Source organism: Lampris incognitus, chromosome 15 (assembly GCF_029633865.1).
Source record: "Lampris incognitus isolate fLamInc1 chromosome 15, fLamInc1.hap2, whole genome shotgun sequence".
NCBI classification, from domain to species: Eukaryota; Metazoa; Chordata; class Actinopteri; order Lampriformes; family Lampridae; genus Lampris; species Lampris incognitus.
The window spans coordinates 5,553,350-5,574,046 of record NC_079225.1 but is presented as its reverse complement, the minus strand read 5'-3'; the positions used below and the strand labels follow the sequence as shown (position 1 = coordinate 5,574,046).

At 44.6% G+C, this 20,697-nt stretch overlaps 1 protein-coding gene across 4 annotated transcripts in view; it reads left to right on the top strand.

The window, feature by feature from the left end:
* The window catches only part of LOC130124992 (homeobox-containing protein 1-like), a 137,325-nt gene extending 123,724 nt beyond the window's left edge, over positions 1 to 13,601 (top strand). For all 4 annotated transcript variants that reach the window (XM_056294394.1, XM_056294393.1, XM_056294391.1 and 1 more), the window contains exon 10: positions 12,699 to 13,601. In XM_056294394.1, the coding sequence (XP_056150369.1) occupies positions 12,699 to 12,842 (144 nt within the window). In that variant the 3' untranslated portion in view covers positions 12,843 to 13,601. The remainder of the gene's footprint in view (positions 1 to 12,698) is intronic.
* The last annotated feature ends 7,096 nt before the right edge of the window (positions 13,602 to 20,697 follow it).

The window sequence follows — 20,697 nt, the reverse complement described above, 5'->3', positions numbered from 1 at the left end:
TATTATTATTATTATCATTATTATTATTGTACTGTTTTGTGTGTACCGCCAATACAAGCTGAATGTGTAAAGGAATTTCTTCTGTGAGGACAATAACATATCTGTCTTTTACTGTTCATTGTGGTGAGTGGTACAGTAATACAGCCGCCCACCTCAAAAGTTCACATCCCCATCTTTACAAAGCAAAGAGACCTTCCATCTTCACCCCAGTGAAAGAAAGGCTGCAGGACAAGCATAAGACTTATATAGCCCTAACCCCTCCCCACCTGGTTTGGGGGTCACAGCCCTTAGTGCTTCTGTTACCACAGGGACCACCTTGTTCAGTGTGGATGTTGGTCTCCTACCCATCTATAACTCCCACATATGTTGCACGTAACCCTTCTCTTTGGGTCTGGTGTTGAGGTAGCACTGATGTCCCTGTTCATAATGCATCAGACTTGTGGAAAGCCGATCAATACCAAGACTGTTCATTATGTTGGGGCCCAGAAGAAGGTCAGGTGGAACTGCTTCAGAGGGCACATGGGTCATCAACTTAAGTGAGAGGAATGCTAGAGGTCAACCTCCTTGCTGCAGCATTGGATTTGTTTCGGGGGTGGGGGCATCTACACAGAGCTACAAGACTAGTGCAAGATCATGAACCTTCAGATGCGTAATGGCACCACCTTGTATTAGATGCAAAAGGCCCACCTATGTCCTGCAATTGACCTTTATAATCAACAGAGGTCTGGACTTTTGGCACAAGTATTCCAGGAACAGGAAGATGGGAAGTGGCCACATCCTCTGTGCAATGGCAGATGTGACACACTGGGATTCAATGCCAAATTCTGCTATTCCACATTCATGTTGGAAGACACAAGGAGAATTGCTAATATGGAAGTGGTACAGGTAAGTATGTTGATGTTTATTCTTTTTACATATAGAACAGAACAGCCAGGCTGCCTATTTTGACAGTTTTACTGCTTGTTTGCACAATGCTCTTGCATCTACTTTCTTAGATGTAATACCATATTTTCTCTGAAATAACTTATTTGTGTGTGTGTGTTTGTGTGTGTGTGTCACAGGTCTGAGAAGCCTCCTGCTCCATTGCCAAGGAACTACTGGGTTTCAAGTGAGGAATGACAGAGCTGCTAGATCATGGTTGAGATGTCAAGGTGATGACCACTGACCTCTCTCCTTCACACCGCAAAATAATGAGGAAAGACTTATTAAAGTTCACACATCAGTTTGATATCTGGCATACTGCAAAAGGTGAGTAGTCTTATATATATGGAAGATGGGGCTATACTCGCTGAACATGGACAGGAAATCATCTCTACATCTGTTTTAATACTGTATATTTACTGTACCTGTATTGTGTTGTACTATTTCACTGTGTTGCATTACACACAAGTGAGTAGTTTGTGATGAAATACATGGCTATTGCAAGCTTTTTAAGTTGTCCATGCCTGCATCTAAACATTTCTTTTCCCATTTAAGGTGAGCCCCACTTAAGCTAGGCCTAATGCAAAAAAACAAAACCGGGCTTTGGAGAAGTCCAACCCCACACTATTCACTTCATTGGGAAACTTGTCAAGCTTGCACTGGAGTGCCAAGATGGTCCAAAAGGGTCAATTCAAAGCATCAACAACATCAGTTGAGTTGTCCAAGCCTGCTGCTCCACCAAACGCTGCACCAGGGCCACAACCTTCACAGCAAGAGGCAAAGTTCAAGAGCCTCTTATGAACATTCACATATATTTTTGTATTATTTATGTTTACACATATTTTTCCTAAGTTTGATTAAATATCATTCACAATGTGCCCTTATTAAAGTTTAAGCAGTATTTGCTTCATTGTCATTTTTATTGCGTCACATTGGAACCAGAAGTGGCTGAATAAAATATATAGCAGTAGTGAACTCCACATTATAGTATCCCAGCACTAAAACCGCAGTCTCAGTCAGTCCGTTATGATACTGAAACTGATGATGTGCTAAGGAGGGACGTTTTTACACTGTAATTTGGCTTTATATATCCACAGACCTTTCATGCTATGGTTGCTGTGTGTGGGTATTCTTTCCATTGGCCTGAAGGGTATTTGCTCTACGACTCCACAAAGACAACTGTTGAAGTCAGAAGTGTTCATATTGTTGCCACATCATTGTATCCTGGATATTATCTTATTATTTCTGAAGTGGCATTACTACAAATACAGGTACATGATCACTGTATGTTAGGACTTCCTTCATATCTTCCCTTATCCCTTATTCCCTTGGGTGGTGGCATGGTGGCCCAGTGGTTAGCACTGCCGCCTCACAGCAAGAAGGTCCTGAGTTCGAACCCTGGGGTTGTCCAACCTTGGGGGTCATCCCGGGACATCATCTGTGTGGACTCCCCATGTTTGCGGTGGGGTTTCTCCGGGTGCTCCGGTTTCCCCTACCATCAAAAGAAACATGCATGTTAGGGTTAATACTCTTGTCTGTGCCCCTGAGCAAGGCAATGGGAAGAACTGGATTTGGTCCCTGGGTGCAGCATGAAGGCGGCGGCCCACTGCTCCTAGCTACACACATCACAGCTAGGATGGGTTGATTTGCAGTAATTGGATTTCCCCAAAGGGATTAATAAAGGAATCTTAATTTTGATTTTAATCTGTGGTATATGGCGGTGCTGTATGATGTGATGCAGAAAGCACAGCACAACACTTGATCAATACATGTAATACAAACCTACCCAGATGGACATATTCAAAACTTATCTTACTAGTCTTGAAAACGTTACAGCCCATGTACCTTTTATAGTATGTACACTAATTTAATTTACAGGCTACTTCGTAATGAGAACTGACCTGGTGATAAAAAGCTGATCATAAAAACATGATTATTTTCTAAGCATTAATGAGGTAATGCAATCAAGACATCAGTTGAAACAGTTTTATTCACACAAAGCTAAAATAAGTACATATACAGAAGGTGTTGGATCCAAAACAGATGTGGTTTATACCAATTCAAAATCCGACTACACACAATAGCCTGCATGTTGACACGTTGACAGTGCTTTACAGTTCATCTTGAACATCAGATATTTTTTTGAATCCCCAGTAATGTACATCCAGTGATGCAAATGTTGCTCTTATGACTGGACAACAAACATTTAAAATGAAATGATATGTTGCTACATGCAGTAACATGTAATGTTAGTTATTATAGTCTGCATGAATACTGCACTTACTTGATGCTCAACTGCCCATTTGGTCCCGCTGTCTTGGGTTGTTTCTTCCGGTTTCTTTTTGGAATCCTGAAATGCGTTTCCAGCACACCCTTGTGCACAGGAGGCCCATCTCTCCAATGTGCTGTTATACAACTTGGTTTTGCTTCCTCTCTGGAGTCTGCTAAGGAGTCAGCTCATCCAAAACAAATTGTGCACATTGGAATTCTTGACAACAACGCTATTCCATTTTTGTGTCCATCGGCAAACTCCCACATGGACACCACCTGGCATAAAGCTGTTCTGCTGGGTTGTCTTCACTGGCTGGCAGGGCGTTTCTGCATCTGCCACAGCAGCCATGGCCTCCTCCTCATCATCTCTATGCTTTATTTCCTCTGCATCCTATTCAGGTTAAAAAAAGTACCGCCAACTATCTTATCCCAACATCACCTCATATATATACAGTGCATCCGGAAAGTATTCACACCCCTTCACTTTCCCCACATTTTGTTATGTTACAGCCTTATTCCAGTATGAATTAAATTCCTTTTTTTCCCTCATCAATCTACATACAATACCCCATAATGACAAAGCGAAAAAGGTTTTGTAGAAATTTTTGCAAATTTATTAAAAATAAAAAACTGAAATCTTGCATGTACATAAGTATTCACACCCTTTACTCAGTACTTGGTTGAGGCACCCTTGGCAGCGATTGCAGCCTCAAGTCTTCTTTGGGTATGAAGCTACAAGCTTGGCACACCTATATTTGTTGTATTTCTCCCATTCTTCTCTGCAGATCCTCTCGAGCTCTGTAAGGTTAGATGGGGAGCGTTGCTGCACAGCTATTTTCAGGTCTTTCCAGAGATGTTCAATGGGGTTCAAGTCTGGGCTCTGGCTGGGCCACTCAAGGACATTCACAGATTTGTCCCGAAGCCACTCCTTTGTTGTCTTGGCTGTGTGCTTAGGGTCATTGTCGTGTTGAAAGGTAAACCTTCGCCCCAGTCTGAGGTCCTGAGTGCTCTGTAGTGGGTTTTCATCAAGGATCTCTCTGTACTTTGCTCCATTCATCTTTCCCTCGATCCTGACTAGTCTCCCAGTTCCTGCCGCTGAAAAAAATCCCCAAAGCATGATACTGCCACCACCATGCTTCACTGTAGGGATGGTATTAGCAACGTGATGAGAGGTGTCTGGTTTCCTCCAGATGTGATGTTTGGCATTCAGGCCAAAGAGTTCAATCTTGGTTTCATCAGACCAGAGAATCTTGTTTCTCATGGTCTGAGAGTCCTTTAGGTGCTTTCTGGCAAACTCCAAGCGGGCTGTCATGTGCCTTTTACTGAGCAGAGGCTTCCGTCTGGCCACTCTACCATAAAGCCCTGATTGGTGGAGTGCTGCAGAGATGGTTGTCCTTCTGGAAGTTTCGCCCATCTCCACAGAGGAACGCTGGAGCTCTGTCAGAGTGACCATCGGGTTCTTGGTCACCTCCCTGACCAAGGCCCTTCTCCCCCGATTGCTCAGTTTGGCTGGGCGGCCAGCTCTAGGAAGAGTCCGGGTGGATCCAAACTTATTCCATTTACGAATGATGGAGACCACTGCTCTTCGGGACCATCAGAGCTGTAGACATTTTTTGTACCCTTCCCCAGATCTGTGCCTCGATACAATCCTGTCTCAGAGGTCCACAGACAATTCCTTTGACCTCATGGCTTGGTTTCTGCTCTGACATGCACTGTCAACAGTGGGACCTTATATAGACAGGTGTGTGCCTTTCCAAATCATGGCCAATCCATTGAATTTACTACGGGTGGACTCCAATCAAGATGTAGAAACATCTCAAGGATGATCAGTGGAAACAGGATGAACCTGAGCTCAATTTTGAGTGTCATAGCAAAGGGTGTGAATACTTATGTACATGCAATATTTCAGTTTTTTATTTTTAATACATTTGCAAAAATTCCTACAAAACCTTTTTCACTTTGTCATTATAGGGTATTGTATGTAGATTGATGAGAAGAAAAAAAAGGAATTTAATCAATTTTGGAATAAGGCTGTAACATAACAAAATGTGGGGAAAGTGAAGGGGTGTGAATACTTTCCGGATGCACTGTAAGTTTGTTAAAAGAAACACTCAATGGTAGGGAAAATGCTCAACAAACAAGGAGCAAAATAATCCAGTCAACTAAATTCTGTAAGAGACAGTACAAGCTTGTTTGTACAGTCAAATAATTTACTTGACTCACTGGATTTTATAAATGCAGTGTGCATTTTAACTTCTGGGGTGATTCTGAATTGCTGGTTCATCTAGAATAGAGGAAGTATCATCTTTCTTGCTTAACAGGTTGCTATTAGTCTTATTCCAGCTGCTTGAGTATTAGTTCTTTTCTCTATGCATCTGCTGCTGGGAACTAGTGGGAACTAGTGGGATCTTATTCTAGCTGTAGCTCTTATTTTATTTTTTTTTATTTGTTCCCCTAGTGTGTCCTTAAATATTTCTTGTTGCCTAGCTGTTTTGACCTAGATATATTTTTAGCTTAGAAATTTTTGCAGTTTTAATAGTATTGTGTGAGGTTTGATAGAGTTTTACATAAGTGACCAGTTTCTGGGCAATAGGCCTATTTTCAGTGTACCTCTTTGGCCAATTGGGTGTTAAGTGGCCAGAACATCACAGGGATTTATAAGTCTGGCCTGGTTCAGTTTCAGTCCAGTGTGCATTTTAACTTCTGGAGAGATTCTGAATTGCTGGTTCATCTAGAATTGAGTAAGTATCATCTTTCTTGCTTAACAAGTTGCTATTAGTATTATTCCAGCTTCTTGAGTATTAGTCCTTTTCTCTATACATCTGTTGCTGGTTCCTATTGGGAACTAGTGGGATCTTATTCTAGCTGTAGCTGTCTTATTCTACAAACCCCAATTCCAATGAAGTTGGGACGTTGTGTAAAACATAAATAAAAGCAGAATACAATTATTTGCAAATCCTTTTCGACCTATATTCAATTGAGTACACTACAAAGACAAGATATTTAATGTTCAAATTGATAAACTTTATTGTTGTTCTTTTTTTCAAATATTACCTCATTTTGAATTTGATGCCTGCAACACATTCCAAAAAAGCTGGGACAGGGGCATGTTTACCACTGTGTTGCATCACCTTTCCTTTTAACAACACTCAATAAGCATTTGGGAACTGAGGACACTACTTGTTGAAGCTTTGTAGGTAGAATTCTTTCCCATTCCTGCTTGATGTACGACTTCAGTTGCTAAACAGTCCGGGGTCTCCGTTGTCGTATTTTACGCTTCATAATGCGCCACACATTTTCAATGGGAGACAGGTCTGGACTGCAGGCAGGCCAGTCTAGTACCTGCACTTTTACTATGAAGCCCCGCTGTTGTAACACGTGCAGAATGTGTCTTGGCATTGTCTTGCTGAAATAAGCAGGGACGTCTCTGAAAAAGACGTTGCTTGGATGGCAGCATATGTTACTCCAAAACCTGTATGTACCTTTCAGCATTAATGCCGCCTTCACAGATATGCAAATTACCCATGCCATGGGCACTAACACACCCCCATACCATCACAGATGCTGGCTTTTGAACTTTGCGCTGATAACAATCTGGATGGTCCTTTTCCTCTTTAGCCCAGAGGACACGACATCCATGATTTCCAAAAACAATCTGAAATGTGGACTCGTCAGACCACAGCACACTTTTCCACTTTGTGTCAGTCCATCTCGGATGAGCTCGGGCCCACAGAAGCCGGTGGCGTTTCTGGGTGGTGTTGATATATGGCTTTCGCTTTGCATGGTAGAGTTTTAACTTGCACTTGTAGATGTAGCGACAAACTGTGTTAACTGAAAACGGTTTTCCTAAGAGTTCCTGAGCCCACGTGGTCATATCCTTTACAGAATGATGTCGGTTTTTAATGCAGTGCTGCCTGAGGGATCGAAGGTCACGGGCATTCAATGTTGGTTTTCGGCCTTGCCGCTTACGTGCAGAGATTTCTCCGGATTCTCTGAATCTTTTGATGATATTATGGACTGTAGATGATGAAATCCCGAAATTCCTTGAAATTGTACGTTGAGAAACGTTGTTCTTAAACTGTTGGACTATTTGCTCACGCAGTTGTTCACAAAGTGGTGAACCTTGCCCCACCCTTTCTTGTGAACGACTGAGCCTTTCGGGGATGCTCCTTTTATACCCAATCATGACACTCGCCTGTTTTCAATTAACCTGTTCACCTGTGGAATGTTTCAAACAGGTGTTTTTTGAGCATTCGTCAACTTTCCCAGTCTTTTGTTGCCCCTGTCCCGGCTTTTTTGGAATGTGTTGCAGGCATGAAATTCAAAATGAGTGACTATTTGCAAAAAACAATAAAGTTGATCAGTTTGAACATTAAATATTTTGTCTTTGTAGTATATTCAATTGAATATAGGTCGAAAAGGATTTGCCAATCATTGTATTGTGTTTTTATTCACGTTTTACACAACGTCCCAACTTCATTGGAATTGAGGTTTGTAGCTGTAGCTCGTTTTTTTTTCACGTAGTGTGTCCTTAAATATTTCTTGTTGCCTAGCTGTTTTGACTTAGTTATCCTTATAGCTTATAAATATATTCCTTGGTAACTTGCTTTTTGCAGTTTTAATTGTATTGTGTGAGGTCTGATAGAGTTTTACATAAGTGACCAGTTTCTAGGCAATAGGCCTATTTTCAGTGTACCTCTTTGGCCAATTGGGTGTTAAGTGGCCAGGGTTTGGCCTGCACTCCTGGCAGACAATTAGCAATCAGTGTTCTTTAAATCACTGCTGCTACTTGGAAGTGCCAGCTTCCAAGTGTCAGGCAAACAAGCTGAGGGCAAACAGGTCTATGTTGACGAAGGCTACAGTGAGCAAAGGCAAGCGCGACTTTTTCAAGCCAAGACTTCGTCAAGCAAGGACTGCTCTTTTTAGATCCGGTCAGTCATCTGTATTTTGTGTACATGGTATAGACTATGTGTTCCCTTCGCATTCCTGTCCTTTCCTCTTCCCGGGGCTGGCATAGACGTTGGGTCACTCCTAGGCGCTGTGACCCTACCAATCTCATCTATCCCACTCTCTCCATTCACGTTGAGCGGGTGGTGATGGGAGGGCTCTGGAATTGCCAGTCTGCAGTGCCGAAAGCTGAGTTTATCTCAGGCTACGCATCCTTGCTCTCCCTCAACTTTCTTGTTCTAACTGAGACCTGGATCGTGCCAGAAAACACTACCACACCCGCAGCTCTGTCAGATGTGTACTCTTTTTCTCACACTCTCCGAGCTGGAGGTGGTACTGGAGGTGGTGGTACTGGCCTGCTAATCTCCCCGAAATGGAAATACTCTGTTGTTTCCATTCCACAATTTTCTCCGCCCTCTTTTGAGTTTCATGCTGTTACTATCTCTTATCCAGTCAAACTCACCATTGTGGTTGTGTACCGCCCACCAGGCCCCCTTGGTGAGTTTCTGGAGGAGTTTGACACACTTGTCTCGCACTTCCCTGTTGATGACTCTGCACTTATTCTTCTCGGTGACTTCAACATCCACAGTAACAAGCTAGATCCTCTTCTCTCTTTCTTCTCTTCCTTTGACCTTCACCTCTCACCCTCTTCTCCTACCCACAAGGCCGGCAATCAGCTGGACCTTATCTTTACTAGACACTGTCCTATTTCCAATCTCTCTGTTACTCCCCTCCAGCTCTCTGACCACTATTTCATGTCCTGCTCTCTCTCCTTCTCTTCACCCCCCTCCCCCTACCCACATGGTTTCCACCCGTAGACACCTCCGCTCTCTCTCCGCCACTGATCTTTCTCCCTCTGTTACCTCTATCCTCCCTACACCTGAATCTTTCTCTCTCCTACCCCCTGACACTGCTACCGATCTTCTTCTCTCTACCCTCTCCTCTTCTCTGGACAATCTCTGTCCCCTCACCTCCAGGCCTGCACACCCAACTCCACCTGCCCCTTGGCTGTCCAACTCCGTACATACTGACAGACGGAGCCTAAGAGTGGCAGAGCGCAAATGGAGAAAAGGAAAACTCACAGAGGACCTTCTCAACTTCCAATCTCTTCTTTCCACTTTCGCCTCCTCCCTTTCTGCTGCTAAGGCTGCCTTCTATCGCTCTAAAATCCTATCCTCTGCCTCTAATCTTAAGAAACTCTTTGAAACCTTCTCTACACTTCTTCAACCCCCACCTCCTCCTCCTAATTCCTCCCTTCTCCCTGATGACTTTGCTAACTTCTTTGACAAGAACGTAAATTACATCAGATCCTCCTTTTCTCACCAACCGGTTAGTGCTGCTTGTTTCACTATCCCACCCTCTGCACCCTCCCTCACCTCTCCATGTCCCACCCTATCCCACCTCGCTCCCCTCTCTCTCAATGAGGTCCTCAACCTCATCACATCCAGTCGCCCCACCACATGCTCCCTTGACCCGGTCCTCTCCCCTCTTCTTCAGTCTATAGCACCTGAACGCCTTCCCTTTCTAACCCACCTTATCAACACCTCCTTCCAGGCAGGATGCTTTCCATCTGCCTTCAAGACTACTGGAGTCACCCCCTTTCCCAAGAAACCATCACTTAACCCCTCTGACGTCAAAAACTACAGACCAGTTTCCCTTCTACCCTTTCTATCCAAAACTTTCAAACGTGCTATCTTTAACCAACTTTCTTTGTACCTCCACCAGAGCAACCTCCTGGACCCCAACCAGTCTGGGTTCAAGGTGGGTCACTCAACAGAGACGGCTCTCCTTGCAGTGACAGAATCGCTGCACTCTGCAAGAGCAAACTCTCTCTCCTCTGTCCTGATACTCCTGGACCTGTCAACTGCGTTCGACACCATGAACCACCAGCTCCTCCTCTCTACCCTCGAGGGCCTGGGTGTCACAGGCTCTGCACTCTCAATGTTTGCATCCTACCTGATGGGTCGCTCCTACCAAGTGACATGGAGGGGATCTGTGTCGGAGCCTCGCAGACTGACTACATGCGTTCCATAGGGTTCGGTTCTGGATCCTCTCCTTTTCTCCCTGTTCACGTCATCCCTGGGTTCTGTTATTCGTTCACATGACTTCTCTTACCATTTTTATGCTGATGACACCCAGCTGATCTTGTCCTTTCCTCCCTCTGACACACAAGTAGAGACACGCATTACTGCGTGCTTGACTGACATCTCGAAATGGATGGCGACACACCACCTGAAGCTCAATCTGGACAAGACAGAGCTGATGTTCCTCCCGGGGAAAGGTTGCCCGCACCGAGACCTGGCCATCACCATTAACAACACCGTGGTGATGCCAAGTCGGACTGCGAGGAATCTGGGTGTGATCCTGGACGACCAACTGTCATTTGCTGCAAACGTTGCATCGGTTGCTCGCTCCTGCAGATTTCTCCTTTATAACATCAGGAGGATTCGCCCATTCCTCATCGACGAGACGGCACAGGTGCTCATCCAGGCTCTGGTCATCTCACGGCTGGACTACGGCAACTCCCTCCTTGCTGGTGCCCCGGCGTCGGCCATCAGACCTCTGGAGCTTGTTCAGAAAGCTGCAGCTCGTCTGGTGTTCAACTGCCCTAAGTTCTCCCACACAACTCCCTTTCTCATGTCCCTACACTGGCTCCCAGTAGCTGCTTGCATCCAGTTTAAGACTCTGGTGCTAGCCTACAGGGCAGTGAAAGGAACAGCTCCTTCCTATCTCCAGGCCATGTTCAAGCCCTACACCCCCACCCGACCACTTCATTCTGCTGCCTCGGGACACATGGTTGCCCCGTCGCTCAGAGGCCCCTGCTGCCGATCGACCCGGTCACGGCTCTTTTCTGTCCTGGCCCCACAGTGGTGGAATGAACTCCCCACTGATGTCAGGACAGCGGAGTCGCTGCCCATCTTTCGACGCAGGTTGAAAACTCACCTCTTTAAGAACTACTACCCTGTTACTTGCTCTTAACAACTATTGTATTCACTCATTTAAAAAAAAATCTCTTTCTTGCACTTTTACTTTAGCACTGGTTTTGCTCTTACATGCTTGTTTAGATGCACTTATGACCTCTGATGACTAGTAGTTCTCCCGATTTCCTACGTTAAATGCACTTATTGTGAGTCGCTTAGGATAAAAGCGTCGGCTAAATGACTGTAATTTAATGTAATATATATACATACACACACACACACACACATATATATATATATATATATATATATATATACACACACACACACACATATATATATATATATATATATATATATATATATATATAAATTATCCAAACCTGCTTATCCTGCTCTCAGGGTCGCAGGGATGCTGGAGTCACTGTGCGGCAGGCAGGGAGACACCCTGGACAGGCCGCCAGGCCATCACAGGGCCAACATACACACACACACACACACACACACACACACACACACACACACACACACACACACACACACACACACACACACACACACGCACACAGCTAGGGACAATTTAGTACGGCCGATTCACCTGACCTACGTCTATTTGGACTGTGCGAGGAAACCGGAGCACCCGTGGGAAACCCACACAGATACGGGGAGAACATGCAAACTCCACACAGACGACGACCCGGGACGTAGTATTTTAAGATTATCATAATATATTTTTTTCTTTTTTTCTCCCCAATTGTTCCTGGCCAATTACCTCACTCTTCCAAGCCGTCCCGGTCGCTGTTTCACCCCCTCTGCCTAGGCAGGGCTGCAGACTACCACCTACCTCCTCTGATACAGGTGGAGTCGCCAACCACTTCTTTTCACCTGATAGTGAGCAGTCTCACCAGGGAGACGTAGCACGTGTGAGGATCACGCTATTCCCCTCAGTTCCCCCTCAATCCCCTGAACAGACGCCCCGACCGACCAGAGGAGGTGCTAGTGCAGCGACCAGGACACATACCCACATTTGGCTTCCCACCCGCAGACACGGTCAATTGTGTCTGTAGGGACGCCCAACCAAGCCGGGGGTAACATGGGGATTCAAACCGGCGAACCCAATGTTGGTAGGCAATGGAATAGACTGTCACGCCATCTGGACGCCTCCAAAATCATCTCATAAAAGTTGTTTTCATCCATATCCACTGGCATGTCACTATCAGCCATTGTCTTTGAACTATGTTAGCGTCTCTCGCTAGTGAAGACAATTCCGTTGGTGAATTTTAGAGACACCGCTCTCGCCAGCTGCTGTCCCATGGGGTGGGTTTACTAAAATTGAAGAAATACAGCCTGTTGTCTGAACAAGATCTCTGCTGGCCACTGAATTACTTCAATTTATGTCATATGGTTGCCTGTTTCCAGAAGCGTTGGCATGAGTTCTTAACACGGGGAAGGTGTTGGGGATTTTGATGGTAGTTTTTCACACGTCTTCCCCACATTAGAACGTAAAAATTCAGGTTGAAACATCATTGAGGTTTTCCTTTATGTTATCCCCTTTTTTGGCGGGGGGTGGGGGGCACTGTCGTTTATTACATTATGTTTAAATTGCCCTATTTCTCTTATCATGTTTCCATGACTCAGGATGATGGCTCAGGGCAGAGCGAGCACCAGGACCCTATCTCTCTGGCTGTGGAGATGGCTGCTGTCAACCACACTATCCTGGCACTGTCCAGGACTGGAGGGGTCCCCAGCGAGATCAAGACCGAGTCCGCGGAGGAGGAATGAACTACATAAGAACTTGGGATGGAAGGATAGAAGGGTGTAGAGAAGAACAGTCAGTGTGTAAGAAGGGGAAAGGCATTGATGAGGAGCGAAGGGAAGACCAGGGCTATTAGAATTAATCAGTAATTAGTTAATCCTTATGAATTTGTCTGTTGTCCAGTCTCCTCCTGGCTATTTCTACCGTCCCAACCTCCCCTGTCTTCCTATCAAGTTGTGTACATGGTATTTACTGTAAGACTGTACATGTTCTGCTCTTCTGTGGAAAGATGAGAAGGGGCTAATCCAGACATTTATGCCCCCATCAGTGTTTTTTTTTCTTGGGTACTTCTGCTGGGGGTTCCCCTTGTCCTCCTTCTCATCTTCTCCCTTTTGTGAACTCTCTTCTTCTTCTTCTCCCAATGAATCCTTTCCCTCTGCTTCCTTCTCCTTGCGAGGTTGTCTGAGTCGATCGTCAGTTGATCTCATCTCACGTCAACCTCTGAATAATGTGTACTGTATATATATGTATATGTATATATATATATATATATATATATATATATATAGTTATTATAGCTCTCCATTGCACACCCATCCTTGTGTGCTACCTATCCCTAAACTCCTCTTCATAATTCTTATGCTATTAATCGGTGCAACATCAATGGCCTTCTCCCGTTGCATGGGCTAGAGATGAAGAGGCAGATGATGATGGACGACAAAGTTACAGACGTGTTTTCCCTCCTCCTGTCACTGAGAAGAATAATGGTGGTTTAACTATTAAACAAACGCAGGCTGCTTGTTTCAATCCGTGTCCCAGCGTCTACAGCTCATTTCTCTCTACAACTGTTGCCCTACTATTGTCCTACACTGTCACATACAAAACTTCTCCAGAGTCAACCAGAAAAAGTTGCCTCAAAGTATGTTCACATTTACATGAAATTATTTCAAAATGCTGTTTTAATGGAGCAAATTCATAGAGAGGCTTCTGTCCACGCTTGCATTTTCCGATTGTTTTCTAAAAGTTTGCCATCCAAATGGAAATGCCCGAACAATAGAAAAACCCTGAGGTCTCTTCTGTAGGGCATGTGTCTCAGGACAGTCATGACGTTAGCATTTTTTTTAAATTTTCTCCCCTTTTTCCCCCAATTGTACTTGGCCAATTACCCCACTCTTCCGGGCCATCCCAATCACTAATCCACCCCCTCTGCCGATCCAGGGAGGGCTGCAGACTACCACGTGTCCTCCGATACATGTGGAGTCACCAGCCGCTTCTCTTTCACCTGACAGTGAGGAGTTTCACAAGGGGGATGTAGCACGTGGGAGGATCACGCTATTCCCCCCAGTTTCCCCTCCCCCCTTAAGAGGCTCCCCGACTGACCAGAGGAGGCGCTAGTGCAGCGACCAGGACACATACCCACATCCGGCCTCTCACCCGCAGACAAGACCAATTGTTTCTATAGGGACGCCTGACCAAGCCGGAGGTAACACGGGTATTCGAACTGGCGATCCCCGTGTTGGCGGGGAACGGAATAGACCGCCACGTCACCCGGATACCCTTCGCTAAGGCACGCCCCCCTTAGTTACTGTTGCTAAGTCTGTCAAGCTTTAACATTATTTTACGGTTAATAAAAGTAATTCCTTAACTTGGAGTAGACAAAGCTGTGCTTGTTGATCTTTGAGGGGTTCAACTGGATTTGAGGACGTCCACATAGCTTTATCCACAGCCTACACTTTTCAGGGTTTGATTTTGGTTTTGGAAAGGGAAAAAAACGTACATATCCTTCCAACCTCTCCGGGTAACGAGTGTCACTGTTACAAGTGCCCTAGGCAGAGCGTTTAACCATAGCTAAAAGCCCACAAAACCAGCTCGAAAATGAAGAAAATCTGAAACTTTTGCATCGGAATCAACGGAGCGCCGCCATGAAAGTGTCGGAGCTGTCCTATGCTGCGCTGTGCCTGGCCAGTCTGTGTTTCGGGGCGTGGCTTAGCGAAGGGCGAATTGTCACCTTTACCCAACAAGGCAAGACCAACGCCTTCATATTTATCACTTTGGAGAGCATATTGAAAAGCTGCAGTTTCGCTGGCTGAAAGCAGCAGCTTAGTGTGGATGGAATGACCAAACAGAGATAAAGATGTGTTTAGGATTTGTCTGTGTTATGGACGTATTCTCAATTCTAATGGATCAACCTTGCAGTTTTTTCCCTCCCAGGAATTGGAAAGATTTTGAAAGGGATTCATTACACTGAGGAATATGTAACAATGGATGCTCATGCATATCGATAAAACCTTATTTTTATTCTAAACGCAACGTCAGCGGATTTGACTGATAAGCACAACTTCAGCGAGAGGAGGGAATGTCTTGCTGGAGGAGTGTTGGAACGAAAACCTGCATACCTGTGGGCTTTAATGACACAAGCAGAGATTACTGAAATTAATGAGTCAAACACTGTAATTCTAGTTAGTAAAAATAAACATCCAGCATGAGGAGGTGCAAAGTTGACCAGACAGCAGTGTTCTAAGTTCTGCCAGTTTCTTCTTGCACTGAGATAAGCCAGCTGGCAACTGAATACATAGTCGCTCTGCCTTCATAAGTAGCTCCCCAGCCTGCTACTGCTGCTGCTACTACTACAACTACTACTACTACTACTACTACTACTACTACTACTACTACTTGAGCTATATGCATGTCATTGTGACATACAGTATCCTAATGACAGAAACACACTGAAGTCTCTTGACGAAGCATGCCTTATAAGACAGGCTACATCGAGCTTCAACGGGCTAGCAGGCTGCTGCGGATCTTCACTGTTCTTTGCTATAGCGGGGGTCATTAAAATATCAATTTAGCTATCTATCAATATAGCTGTCTGTCAATCTATCTATGTAATGTGTGTCACCAGCGACAATTTGAAATGTAGCTATGCAGCCCACGGCAGTAAGGTGCCGCGAGAGGTACCGATCATCGGCGCCCTCTGTAACCGGAGAAGGGTGCTCATGTCCGGGTAGCCTACGCCCTGAGCGCCGGTGTTGTGCCGAAATCCCACTCCCCGACAGAATCTCACTCCCCTTCACATAAGCGGTTGTAGCTCTGGTTGTGGGGGAGATAGAGACATAAGCCCGACATGTTATTATACGCCTGAGTCCCCTGAACACATAGAAACCAACCCCAAGTCGATCGGAGCTTTATCGACCGAGTTATGGTCACTTTTCTGCACCTACCCCTAACCACCTAGCCTGGGTAGGCAAGACGCAAAATTGAGGCATTTGCCGGTGTGGGAGTAGGTGCGGAAAAGAAGCTATAGCTCGGCCGAGAAAGCGCCGATCGACTTGGTGTTGGTCTCTCCGTGTTCAGGAGACTCTGGCGTATATAGAAGTATATTGGCTCATGTCTCCAGCACCCCCACAGCCGTAGCTACAACCACTTACGTGAAGGGGAGTGAGATTCTGGCGGGGATTGGGATTTGGGCACCTTAACTGAGAGTTAGCGAAGTTGAAAGTAACTTCCTGTCACGTGGCTTTGGTAGAATGCAGGTAAACCTTCGGCTAAGCAACTCATCCCTTTCAAGGGGAGATCACTTCACAACTGCATGTGATGGCAGATTTACCTCCATATTTGTCGGGGCTGTACCTTGATTGTCTCTCCATGGTCCAGTAAGTTCTTTCTAAATATTAATTACTGTTATAATTCAAAATATAATGTTGTCGCTTGAAATTGTGTATTACAATTATTGAAAAAGGCAAGTGGTCAATGATTTGGAAATGATAGGCCTCTGCAAATGTGATGTTTCGTCCAGTTGTCAGATAATACTTCCGCCTTCTCTGAACCCGTCGACGCTGTTCATGCATTGTAGTCGTGTCATCCAATCCGTCTTCTTGGGGTGATTCATTGTTTCCACTTCCAAATAGTGTCTATTGAAACCATTATAGTTACTTAAAACCATTGTAGTTACTGCGAAATTTTAAATTGACCAACAAAATGTACATTCTTTGCTTGGTCATATTGGCTCAGGCAACACTATTTTTTTTTTTATTTGATCAGATCTACTACCGGTTACAAATAGTTTCCTCGCCTTTGTTGACATATGAAGAGTACAGGGATTGTGTTCTACACAATCCCTGTACTGACATATAGGCTTTACTAAATTATGTTTTTTGGGTCATTCTACCTATCTATCCCTTCGACATCTGTTTATGTGCAATGTTCACTGACAGAATAAATATATAGCTTTTCAGATTCAACTGTTGCATTTTGTCCGCCTTCTCTTGATGGCACCAGTTACCATGTTGAAAAAATACCACCTATCCACAACAAACACACTATTCATAATAGCGAAAGCAAGGAGGAACTCAAAGTCCAATGTCTCATTTTAATTAATTTATTCGAGTCATCTCGATGTTCTCTTTCGGCTGCCAGGGAGGGGCCATTCCTCTTCACTGAAAACAAACAAAATAATATCAATAATAATAATAACAATAGATAATATCAATGTGGTATCATTTGTGTGTTGCGCCAAATTCAGTACTGTCCTGCTTGTTTTGTAACTTAATAGGCTAATTCCCGCTCTTGTTGGCACCACCACAGACTTGGTGGAACATCTTTGTGCAGCCCTGAGTCTGAGTGTGATGTTTAAGTTGAGTGCTGCATTCCTTCCTCCTACTCCAAGTCCAGGTGATAACGGTTTCAAAAAAAATACTGGGTACATACCATACTGGGCAGGGTTGCCAATCCACAAAAATCTCTGCTTTGCCCTATTGAGGGGGAGAGAGAGAAATAAAGATTGAGTTACCAATTGAGTAAGGAACTTGGTGCAATGTTGGTGTATGATTAATTATTTCCAGAATTGATACAAAACATGCTATGTCTATGCTTAAAAAGCCCAATAGTTCGCATTAAAAATGCTACGTAGTGTCACAGCGGGGATAATATAATTTAAAAGTCTTGCATCTTATCCTATGCCTTTCTAACCTTTCTCACTCTGGTAGTGCTCACACTCCTGATAGGGAAAACCTCCAGCCCACTGTGATAGGAGCACTCTGAAAATAGCAAAAGCATACATTAGTAAAGCGTGGAGTTGTGATGACCAAATGGAGAGGTGAAATTACAAATGTCCAACAGCTTTCACATTTAGTCTGTTTGAACACTGGATGGCATATCACCACGGTATGTTTTGAGAGATAAGGACACCTCAATCATACCAGCCTATGCAACAAACAACCACACACTGGTCTGCTTGTACTCCCATGTGGTCTCTGGCCACTTCGAAGTGAAGTGCTGAAGCTTTTAGGGATTAATTAAGAAAGATTTCATTGAAAAATGAAGCGGTAGCTCGGCCAATGGGTGAAAGAGATGCCAAATGGTTTTGTTAACAGAATGTGGTCTTCTAGAATTTAAAGCCCCTGGCAACCCAGAGCCACAACATCCTTCTACACTCACTGGCCACTTTATTAGGTACACCTTGCTAGTACCGGGTTGGACCCCCTTTTGCCTTCAGAACTGCCTTAATCCTTCGTGGCATAGATTCAACAAGGTACTGGAAACATTCCTCAGAGTGTTTGGTCCATATTGACATGATAGCATCACGCAGTTGCTGAAGATTTGTCGGCTGCACATCCATGATGCGAATCTCCCGGTCCACCACATCCCAAAGGTGCTCTATTGGATTGAGATCTGGTGACTGTGGAGGCCATTTGAGTACAGTGAACTCATTGTCATGTTCAAGAAACCAGTCTGAGATGATTCGAGCTTTATGACATGGCGTGTTATCCTGCTGGAAGTAGCCATCAGAAGATGGGAACACTGTGGTCATAAAGGGATGGACATGGTCAGCAACAATACTCAGGTAGGCTGTGGCGTTGACATGATGCTCAATTGGTACTAAGGGGCCCAAAGTGTGCCAAGAAAATATCCCCCACACCATTACACCACCACCACCAGCCTGAACCGTTGATACAAGGCAGGATGGATCCATGCTTTCATGTTGTTGACGCCAAATTCTGACCCTACCATCCGAATGTCGCAGCAGAAATCGAGACTCATCAGACCAGGCAACGTTTTTCCAATCTTCTATTGTCCAATTTTGGTGAGCCTGTGCGAATTGTAGCCTCAGTTTCCTGTTCTTAGCTGACAGGAGTGGCACCCGGTGTGGTCTTCTGCTGCTGTAGCCCATCTGCCTCAAGGTTCGACGTGTTGTGCGTTCAGAGATGCTCTTCTGCATACCTCGGTTGTAATGAGTGGTTATTTGAGTTACTGTTGCCTTTCTATCAGCTTGAACCAGTCTGGCCATTCTCCCCTGACCTCTGGCATCAACAAGGCATTTTCGCCCACAGAACTGCCACTCACTGGATATTTTCTCTTTTTCGGACCATTCTCTGTAAACCCTAGAGATGGTTGTGCGTGAAAATCCCAGTAGATCAGCAGTTTCTGAAATACTCAGACCAGCCCGTCTGGCACCAACAACCATGCCACGTTCAAAGTCACTCAAATCACCTTTCTTCCCCATTCTGATGCTCGGTTTGAACTGCAGCAGATCGTCTTGACCATGTCTACATGCCTAAATGCATTGAGTTACTGCCATGTAATTGGCTGATTAGAAATTTGCGTTAACGAGCAGTTGGACAGGTGTGCCTAATAAAGTGGCCGGTGAGTGTAATTATGTAATTGAGGGTCCTATGTGTAGTAGACCAACAGCGCTACCTAGTGGTGGTTAAGCTAGGCTCTCATATACCCCGGATGTTGACTGCTGCGACGGTCGGAGAGTTACAATAAAGAGGACCAGACGTTGGGAATTGGTCTCCGGCTCAATCACTGTTATGGATATATTAGCAGTATAAGACAGTGGTTCTCAACCTTTTTGGGGTCCTGGACCCCCTACGTATTTTTGATCTACCCTGAGGACCCCTCCACCTGATCTTGGGGGAGGGGGGTTGCAATTTGATAGAAACAGTAGAAACTGCATTTTAAGTTGCATTATAGCATTTATTCACTCTTTGGGGCAAAAATAAGAGCTTTCAGTTGTAACTTAGATATAGTTAACAAAACAGAATTCTTATGCAGTAACTTTCAGATGTATGTAACAAAACAGAATATGTATTCAGTAACTTTCAGATATATGTAACAACAGAATTTTTATGCAGTAACTTTTAACAATGCAAACGGGAGCGAGATCTCTTATTAAAATACAATAAATTACACTTGTGAAACAGATGTAATTAGAGAAAAAAGTCCTGCTACCCTTTATAGTTTAGGTAGATAAAGGTCTCAGTCACATTTGAGTAAAATAATCCTATTTCTATAAATGTCATAGGATCTGTTTTTTAAAGATATTTTATTTTCACGGACCCCTTGCAATTACACCACGGACCACTAGGGGTCCGCGGACCCCCGGTTGAGAAACACTGGTATAAGATACATCCAGATAATATAGAGAATATATTACAGTGGCGACGACGGATGGGATACCTTTAATGGGGGTCCTCCCTATAGTCCCCGGGTCCTATGTTCCCCGCTTTGTATGAGACCGGGGAATATCGGACCTTTTTGTATTAGGACCCGGGGACTATAGGCACGGCCCCTAATGGGGGTCCTCCCTATGGTCCCCGGGTCCTATAGTCCCCGGGTCCTATGTTCCCCGCTTTGTATGAGACCGGGGAATAGAAGGTAATCCCAGTAGTTAATAAAAGCGGACGAAGCAACGTGACGCTACAAGCTAGCTTACAGCCAGCTAGCAAGAAAAGACTAGCTAGCCAAGCCAAGCACAAGCATGGCGCATTTCATCGAAAATATTGCTGAATACAAGGAAGGTAAAGAGGACTTCGAGTCGTACCTTGAAAGATTGGAGAAATGGATGATCGTTAATGAAGTGGAGGACGGTAAGAAGGC